Source organism: Polypterus senegalus, chromosome 2 (genome assembly GCF_016835505.1).
Source record: "Polypterus senegalus isolate Bchr_013 chromosome 2, ASM1683550v1, whole genome shotgun sequence".
Classification (NCBI taxonomy): Eukaryota; Metazoa; Chordata; class Cladistia; order Polypteriformes; family Polypteridae; genus Polypterus; species Polypterus senegalus.
The window spans coordinates 20,130,641-20,140,662 of NC_053155.1; the positions used below are offsets into that span (position 1 = coordinate 20,130,641).

The 10,022-nt window shown below is 38.1% G+C and overlaps 1 protein-coding gene across 1 annotated transcript; it reads right to left on the reverse strand.

The window, feature by feature from the left end:
• Positions 1–1,696: 1,696 nt before the first annotated feature.
• LOC120524330 (olfactory receptor 6-like) lies at positions 1,697–2,647 on the reverse strand. The gene is made up of 2 exons (XM_039746193.1): positions 2,212–2,647; positions 1,697–2,121 (listed from the first exon to the last, which is right to left on the reverse strand). The coding sequence occupies exons 1-2, from the start codon at positions 2,645–2,647 to the stop codon at positions 1,697–1,699; spliced, it is 861 nt and encodes a 286-aa protein (XP_039602127.1).
• Between the last annotated feature and the right edge of the window lie 7,375 nt (positions 2,648–10,022).

Below are 10,022 nucleotides of genomic sequence, written 5' to 3' on the forward strand. Positions count from 1 at the left end.
CAGGAGCATAAATTTGGACACCCCAACAGAGATATGACATCAATACTTAGTTGAGCCTCTTTTTGCTAATCTAACAGCCTCTAGACGCCTCCTGTGGCTTTTGATGAGTGTCTGGATTCTGGATGGAGGTATTTCTGACCATTCTTCCGCACAAAATCTTTCCAGTTCAGTTCAATTTGATGGCTGTCGAGCATGGACAGCCTGCTTCAAATCGATGATATTTAAGTCATGGGACTGTGACGGCCATTCCAGAACATTGTACTTTTCCCTTTGCTTGAATGCCTTTGTAGATTTCAAACTGTGCTTTGGGTCATTGTCTTGTTGGAATATCCAACCCCTGCGTAACTTCAACTTTGTGACTGATGCTTGAACATTATCCTGAAGAATTTGTTGATATTGGGTTGAATTCATCTGACCCTCGACTTTAACAAGGGCCCCAGTCCCTGAAGTAGCAAAACAGCCCAAAATCAAGATGGAATCTCCACCGAATTGGATAGTAGGTAGCAGGAGTTTTTCTTGGAATGCGGTGTTCTTCTTCCGCCTTGCAAATCGCTTTCTGTTATGACCAAATAACTCAATTTTTGTCTCATCAGTCCAAAGCACTTTGTTTCAAAATGAATCTGGCTTGTCTAAATGAGCATTTGCATACAACAAGCGACTCTGTTTGTGGCGTGAGTGCAGAAAGGGCTTCTTTCTCATCACACTGCCATACAGATGTTCTTTGTGTAAATTGTGCTGAATTGTAGAACGATGTACAGATACACCATCTGCAGCAAGATGTTTTTGCAGGTCTTTGGAGGTGATCCGTGGGTTGTCTGTAACAATTCTTACAATCCTGCGCATATTTCGCTCCTGTATTTTTCTTGGTCTGCCAAACCTGAGGTTTAACAGCAACTGTGCCTGTGGCCTTCCATTTCCTGATTCCATTCCTTACAGTTGAAACTGACAGTTTAAACCTCTGAAATGGCTTTTTGTTGCCTTCCCCTAAACCGTCATACTGAACAATCTTTGTTTTCAGATCTTTTGAGAGTTGCTTTGAGGATCTCATGTTGTCTGTCACTCTTCAGAGGAGAGTCAAAGGGAAGCACAACTTGTAGTTGACCACCTTAAATACCTTTTACCACTCGTGATTGGACACACCTGTCTATGAAGTTCAAGGCTTAACGAGCTCATCCAACCAATTTGGTGTTGCAAGTAATCAGCATTGAGCAGTGACATGCATTCAAATCAGCAAAATGACAAGGGGACCCACATTTGTGCACAGCCAGTTTTTCACATTTGATTTAATTTCAATACAACTAAATACTGCGTCACTAAAAATCTTTGTTCGGAAATAACCCAAGTGCTCAGATGTTCCTAGGAAATGAAAGACATACCACTGTTATCTTTTTTTAAAAATGTAAATTATTATTAAGGCTGAGAGGGGTTCCCAAACTTTTTCATATTACTGTATATATATATATATATATATATATATATATATATATATATATATATATATATATATATATATATATATATATTATATATAGTATTCTATTTGTACCTAACATTGCATTGAGACATGTGGCTACATGTTATTCTCTGTTTTAAGAGTATGTAATTGGTGAATACCCTAAAATTTTAAATATACATTCACAAGTAAGATGTGATACATTTGAGATCCAATCATATCAGAATACACAAATTATTTAATTCAGAATGATAATATTTTACACTTTCGAAGAGTTTTTACAAAGCTATCTCTAATCTCTTTAGCTCTCAAGCAGTAGATGACTGGGTTCATTAGTGGAGGAATCACATTTTGGACCCCTGCTGCCATGATGCGTACATCTTCAGAGGTGCCTGGAATCCGGTTGGAAATATGAACACAAACAGCAGTTAAAAGAAAGATAAAAATTACCACCAGGTGTGTTCCACATGTAGAGAAAGCCTTGACCCGTCCTTCTGAACTGGCAATTTTGAGCACTGACATGATAATCCTTACATAGGAATATAAAATATAGGTCAAGGGGATAATCATAACAGACATAGCAATGGCCAAAGTCACATAATTGTTAACTGAAATGTCAGCACAAGCCAGTCGGACCACAGAAGCAAGTTCACAATAGAGATGCATAACTTTATTGGGGCCTCAGAAGGGCAGTCTAAGAGCCAGAATGAGTGGAATAACAGGAGCAATGAGTCCACCAAACCAACAGAAAATAATACATTTCAATATAACTCGATTGGTCATAATGGTGGGATACCGAAGTGGATTACAGATAGCCACAAATCTGTCATATGCCATTAGCATCAAGAGAAAGGACTGTGAACTTCCTACAGCATGGAAAAGAAAAAGCTGCACGAAACAGCCATCAAAAGATATATTGCTGTCAAACATGAGAATGGCCAGTATTCTCGGAACTGTGACAGACGAAAAAGCAATGTCTAGAATGGCCAGACTGCAAACCAGCACATACATGGGCTTGTGCAGATTTTCATCCATTGTGAGTGTTAAAATGATGGTGAGATTCCCCAGGCAGATTAACAGGTAGGCAGTCAGGAAAAACGCAGAAAAAAGGGTTTTGCTCTTAAGATCTTGAAATCCTGGAAAGCCAACAATAATGAACTGCTGAACTGATGACGTCAGACTGACATTAGGCATGGTGATCATTAAGCTCTTCTGTGAATGGAATAAAATAACAAGATTATTATGTGGTTATGTTCTGAAGTATCTTATAGTCACTAGAAATAATAGTTTATCCAACTCCAAACAATATTTATACTGATTACGATTTAATGCAATATTATTCTATTAATTAAGCTATGAAGAAGTTATAAGTATTGTTGACATTTTATAACTCAAAATTAGTTATAAAACGCTAAATAATTTATTAATTTTAGATTTGTAAAAGTGGTCATGGACTCAGTTACTCTAATACAACATTGTGACAAGTCAAAAGGGTGACAGGGCAGACCCAAGCACCTATAGGCCAGTAAGCTTAATGTGCCTCACAGGTGAATTAATGGAAGGAAATTTAAAGTATTACACATAAGTAAAAATGTGAGGTTTGAATACACAATGGCTGGTCATAAAATCGAGAGTACACCTTATGAGAAGGATTTAGGAGTCATAGTGAACTCTAAGATATCAACTTCCCGACAGTGTTCAGAAGCCATTAAGAAGGCTCACAGGTTATATAGCGCCGTGACATGTAGAGTACAAGTCACAGGAGGTTCTGCTCAAGCTTTATAACACATTGGTGAGGCCTCATCTGGAGTCCTGTGTGCAGTTTGGGTCTCCAGGCTACAAAAAGGACATAGCAGCACTAGAAAAGGTCCAGAGAAGAGCTACAAGGGATGAGTTATGAGGAAAGATTAAAAGAACTGAGCCTTCACAGTTTAAGAAAAAGAAGATTAAGAGGTGACATGATTGAAGTGTTGAAAATTATGAAGGAAATTAGTCCAGTGAGTCAAGACTGTGACTTTAAAATGATTTCATCAAGAACATGGGGACACAGTTGTAAACTTGTGAAGGGTAAATTTCACACAAACATTACTCCAGGTGTTTAGCAAGAGTCATCCGGCAGCACCTCTGGGTGTGGTGGAAGTTCTGCCAAACAGGACTCAGTAAGCGTCCAGGGACCACCTGGTAGTGGCCATGGGCCTCAGTAGGGTTGAGTCTCCATGCTCAGCTGTGGCTCCACTGCAAGCCCTCTATCAATCCGGGGACAAAATGTCCTAAAAAAGTTCTCTCCCCCGGACCGTCCATTGTCAAGGCATCCCACACCACCTTAATCTTATCTGCAACCTTGTGGAAGTGGAAATAACAATTCCCAACACCCAATACACTAACTCCTGATGATTTCATTGGCACTCATGAAGGTTAAAGAGCTAAACACGTCATGTCATCAAAGGTACTAACTGCTGTGTTTTATTTTTTCCTCAGTCGCTTTGGAATAATAATTTCATTGTCTTGCTGTATTACAGCATTTATCGTAGAGTACTGGAACACAGTTTTACCTTTTTTAGGCTCCTTGATGTCCCAGAGACAAAATTTGAAGGAGGGGAGGGTTTGCCCTTGTGATTAGAAGAGTGTTGGGGTCCCTTTGGTGAAACGAGTGCAGTTAGAAATGGGGAAAAGTATCACATAGTGTTGTCAATCGCTTTGGTGGACTGGGAGTGTGTCACAGGTGACAATAAATTTCAGATAAATTCATTCAACTAGCATTTTCTAATCAGTGCACAGCCTTGCATTTTTGAAAAAGCCAACACAGACGTCAAACACAAAGAGGAAATAAAAAAAGAATTAAAAAAAAAACTACTACAAAGAAAATGATGGAGCCAAGTCATTACTAGACAGGAAGAAGCATGAATTTCCAGATTTTTTACTGCTTTTTAGAATACAATAAGAAAATAACAGGGCATCGAGTGCAGTGCAAAATAAATGAGTAACTTTTGTTTTCCTCTTGGTAGACATTTATTGAAAACTGCTGTATATCGAGGCAGTACTCATTTTAGGCTTTGATATTAATGGAGAGTTGAAATTTTTTGCTGATTTTAGCTTTAAATGAATCAAGTTAAATAATCTTTCTAACATTACTGGGTTCCTCTTTAATATGGAGATGTACAGTATGTAGAATGTTCTTCAGTAAGCAGCTCAAGTAAACTAACAATATTAACCCCTGGTAAAAAAAAATACAATTATTGCATACAGAAAAATAGTTACATAGCACTGATGATACACCTGATTAACCAACAGCACTATAACTGAGACCCACTGGGCAAAGCAGGGTAACACAGAGAGTATTACTATAAAGGCTTACATTTTTACAGTATGTAATATTGTTTAAATTACTGTCCTTCCTAATGTTTTATATGTTTATTAACAATTACTTTGTCTGCCTTAATCCTACTGTATTTAAGATATCATAATATAGCAATCAATAATTAGAACTGAAAAAAACTGTTACTTACAGTCACGCCACATGCACTTTATGAATGTTAACTTGCGTTAGTGCAGGAGACTGAAACTGCTCTTTTTATATTTCAGCTTTATGTCATGGGATTTGGAGTTTAATAGCACATGCAATTAAAGCCATTAAAAGCATTGCTTTGTTAAGCTCTGAAGTCATTTTGCTTCTAAGCTCCCTAAAGAAAACTAAGACGTTTATGTTGTAGAGTAATTATAAACAAAATGTGTACCCTTGATTAGGTATTCCAAAACTGTGCTTCACGGGCATTTATTGTATGACATGAGATACAGTACAGTACACAACAGTATAAATGAATATACTGTATTATTGACACATTATAACCTGTTTATCTTTTAAATTCATGTTGTGATGTTTGTGGAAAGTTCCTGGATAAGCAAATGATATTGAAATGACTTAAATGAATGAGTCACACAGGAGATGCTATCCTGGATGAACGTTAGAACAATTCAGACAAGAACAGACCACTCGGCCCAACAAAGCTCGCCAGTCACATTCATGTAATTCCTCTAAAATAACATCAAGTTGTGATTTGAAGGTCCCTAAAGTCCTACTGTCTACCACACTACTTGGTAGCTTGTTCCATTTGTCTATGGTTCCCCATGTGCCTATGGTGTGAAGAAAAACTTCCTAATGTTTGTGCGGAATTTACCCTTCACAAGTTTCCAACTGTGTCCCCGTGTTCTTGATGAACTCATTTTAAAGTCACAGTCTCAATTCACTGGACTAACTCTCTTTGTAATTTTAAACACTTCAATCATGTCAACTCTTAATCTTCTTTTGCTTAAACTGAAAAGGCTCATCTCTTTTTAATGCTAGAATCCCTGAAGCCTACAAAAAAACTTGTAATCCTGGGCCACCTTAAATGCCATTGCAACTCTCCATCAGTGTCTTTTGTTTTGTAAATGTGTCGATCAACACAAGCAGCAACCAGCCTGCTGTCCCATCCCCCCCAATGACGGAGCTCAACTCAGGCAAAAAGTTCTCCCAGCTCAGGTGTGTTTATCTGGCAGTGAGGTGCCTGAAGTTGTACAGGGTAAATAATATATCATTATTTGGAATACATGCATTTTATGTGTGTTCCATGTGTACAACGATCTGTGTAAATGCAGGATGAAAGGAAATACGAGGAAAGAAATGTCGAACACATAACTAAAGCAGAAACCTTTTCCATGTTAAACTAATAATGATGTGAAATATATAATGTGTGAAGACTTTAATCCAAAAATCAAAAAAACATGTGTGTTTTTATTAAAGAATATAACCAAAGTAAAAAAAAATCATTCAATTTACATGTTGCTGTCAATGAGTTAAAAACCCAAGCTCAAATGTCAATCAACAGAAAGTTTCTATGTAGTCTTGGATGGTGCAGAGGTAAGAACTAATGCCTTATAACCAAAAGGTTCCAGGATCGAGTCCGAGTGCTCCGTATTTTGAGTAGTGAGCTGCTATTATTATTATTTCTACAATATAATAAAATAACACATTTGATTTGAGTCTGTAACACCCAGTGTAAATTTTGGCTACTTGTAAAAGCTTTTTTTTTTATTATTCAGTTTTATTCTGTCAGTGGCGTTCACATGTTACAATGAACTTGTTTCTCCCTCTCTGAGTTGATGCCGTTTGTCTCCATTTTTTTCAAAGATACGATGTCCTGTGACCACTGTCAGACTATCATGAAGCATTTGCGCTTTGACAACAAAGACACCCGTGCAGAACATGTGAAAGATGACAGGTTTGCTTTGATTTCAGAAATCTAGCAACGTTTTGTTGAGAGCTGTGTTTTGCCCAGAGGGGACTGGGCGGTCTCTTGGTCTGGAATCCATGCAGATTTTATTTTTTTTCTCCAGCCGTCTGGAGTTTTTTTTTTTTTGTTTTTTCTGTCCACCCTGGCCATCGGACCTTACTTATTCTATGTTAATTAATGTTGACTTATTTTTATTTTTTATTGTGTCTTCTATTTTTCTATTCTTCATTTTGTAAAGCACTTTGAGCTACATTTTTTTATATGAAAATGTGCTATATAAATAAATGTTGTTGTTGTTGTTGAGTTACAACCCAGGGCAAAGACTTTCCGAGTCTGTGGTCATAAAGCTTATGGAGCTTTTTCTGGACAAAGGTAGAACCGTAACAACAGACATCTTCTTCACAGCGCTTTCACTGGCTAATAGACTGCTGTTACTCATCGCAACTCTGCTTGGCACCATAAGTAAAATGGGACTTCCACCTGCAGCTATAGTCACTTTAGTACACGAGCAATTCACCACACTAGTATTTAGATCTGCCTGTGCCATGTTGATGATAGATAGATAGATAGATAGATAGATAGATAGATAGATAGATAGATAGATAGATAGATAGATAGATAGATAGATAGATAGATAGATTTTTATCTTAATTTAAATAATGTATACTGTTAATAATTAAATGTTTGGGTACGGTGGTGCAGCGGTAGCAATGAGCTGGCGCTCTGTCCAGGGATTGGTCCTGCCTTGTGCTATATGCTTTCTGGGACTTGTGCAACCCTGGATGAATAGATGGATTGAATAATTAAACATGTACTACAAAGATATTTCAATGTTCCTTAAAATATTGAAGAATTTGTGTTCTAAGCTTACAGATGATTTGACATTTATTAAAGAGCTTATTGTGTGGCGATTGGTTATGTGGAGAAAGAAAAGGAAGAGACAGTACTGCTGCATTAAATTATTCCATCAAGGGTTACACACGTCCCAGCAAGCATCTTGCAGGAGGCAGGAACAATCTCTGGATGGGGCACCAGCTCATCGCTACTGTTGCGTTACTGTGGCTCTATGTTTAATAACTGCTTAAATTTCATCTTAGTATTTAAAGTATTCAGAGAGCTGTAATATCATGAATGTAATGTATTCTGTGTCTTGTTGGAATAAGAGAAAGCCTGTTTAAGAAACACGTAGTGATTCACACACAAAGATCACATATAAGAACACATACTGTACAATAGGAAGCATTTAATATGCTACATTAGTTACGATGGGACCTGAGAAACTCTAGTAAATTTAGCATTGATTTTAAGATTAAGTTTAAGGTTTGGTCTCGTCCGATCACGAGATGGGCGTCTGAAGTGGAGCTCCGCTAGCAGTGGTGCTATTTTTCATATTATTTGCTTATTATTCTGAGATATCCTGTATTTATTCAACCCGAGAGGGACCGCTACAGTATATGTAAACACATATAAACATGGCCAACAAGAAGGGGGGTTCGAAAGAATCGAAGACTAAAGCTACATCCAAGCTGCGATCAGCAAGCCCTAGTTCGAGATACGGCCTCTCAGAGACAGACCTGGATCAGATGGGCGAAAGTACAGACTCCTCGGGACCACGGTCCGCTACATCGCCGCCGCTGAGAGCGAAAAGGGGAGCGAAGGTGCGATCGTGAGTGCAGATGTGGATAGCTCGCCGATTGGAGAGGATTACCTGAAACTGGAAAAGGCGGGAGGTCCGCGGCTTCAGTTACGCAATCACGCGGGACTGGAGCAGCGGGACACCGCTTCAGCAGAGTCTGCTGCTTCATCTACGGTACAAGAAGGCACATTTGAGCTATCTGAACTGAAAGTGTTGCTCGCTGACCTCAGGCAAGATATAAAGAAAAGCGAGAAGGCTAATGAGAAAGCAACGGCAAAGGCACATGAGAGACTGAAACAGGAGATGAAACAGGCCAATGAATGTCTGCGACAGGAAATCCAACAGGCAAATGAAAGGCTTCGTCAAGAGGTACAGCTTGAACTTCGACAGGTGCTGGGTAAAATTGAAGAGCGCATTGAGAAAAACTCGCTAAACTGAGCACGCTTGCTGATCGATTGGAGCATCTTAGTGAGACATTCACGAATCGGATCGAAATAGCCGAACATCTAGCTGCCAGTGCCGAGGAAAGAGCAGTAAATGTCAGTTGAATGTAAAAACTCGGAGAAAAACTTGGAGACAGACTGGCTGCTTTAGAAGATGGGAATAGAAGGTATAATGTCAGAATTGAAGGCTTGCGGAGAATCGAGAAAGTTTAAACCCGTGAAATTCGCAACTGAACTTTTTCTAAAATAATCGGGCGACTTTAAAGCAGAATCTGAGATAGCAGCGGCTTACAGCGTCACGCGATCAAACACCGTCAGACCCCGACCAAGATCTTTTATAGTCCGTTTTGAACGATTATCATTTAAGTTAGAGGTGATGGAACTCCTCAGGAAAAAAAGGAAGATATTATATATGAAGATTGCCACATTCGCGTCTTCCCTGACTTCTCTCCAGCAACAGCTATCAAACGCCGCCTTCTATAATATTAAACAGCGCTACGGCAAGCCAATGTCAAATCGGCCTCCTGTATCCGGCAAAACTGAAAGTGGAATGGCAGGGCATTTCTATGTTTTCGCTAGCAAGGAGGAGGCAGAAAATGAGTTAAGAAAGCTGATCCGGGACTATTCTGATACATAATTGTGAGTCATGGCGGTAAATGATAAAGCTAGGATTAATAATCTACTGTCTGATCTATTTGTTTTAAAATACGGGTTTTTATCAGCATATATTCTCATATTCTTATATTATTATTACTTACTTATTACTTATCATTACTTAGTATTACTAGGGCTAAATGTTTGTGTTTTATTGTGCTTAATTACGTTTTCCTCCTCTTTTTTTTTTCTTTTCTAATTATTTCATGTGTACCCTAAATGAGACTGTTCAATATCATACCCTTGGTTTGCTGTTATTGCTATTACTGCATTAAGACTTGTTATGCTTTTTTTGGACACATCTTTAACACCATCACCTGGGTTTATTGTCTGGGGATATCATCTTAATGCACTAAAATTGATGAAGATTATATGTATGTATGTATGTATATATATGTATATATATATATATGTATATGTGTATGTGTATATATATATATATATTAAGTGCAAAATTCTTTTCTTTTTTTTTTTTTCTCTTTTAAAGACTATATTGGTAACAGATATCTCTATCTTTTAACCTTAAAGCGCCACTGCATGGGGGCTTGATGTGCTTTGGACGTGCT

What these genes read in the sequence shown, in the direction of transcription:
- LOC120524330 (XM_039746193.1), bottom strand. Translation starts at nt 2,647, where the DNA reads ATGCCTAATGTCAGTCTGACGTCATCAGTTCAGCAGTTCATTATTGTT. An exon ending in CAATCGAGTTATATTGAAAT is followed by an intron (nt 2,122 to 2,211) that starts GTATTATTTTCT and finishes GCCCCAATAAAG; the next exon opens with TTATGCATCTCTATTGTGAA.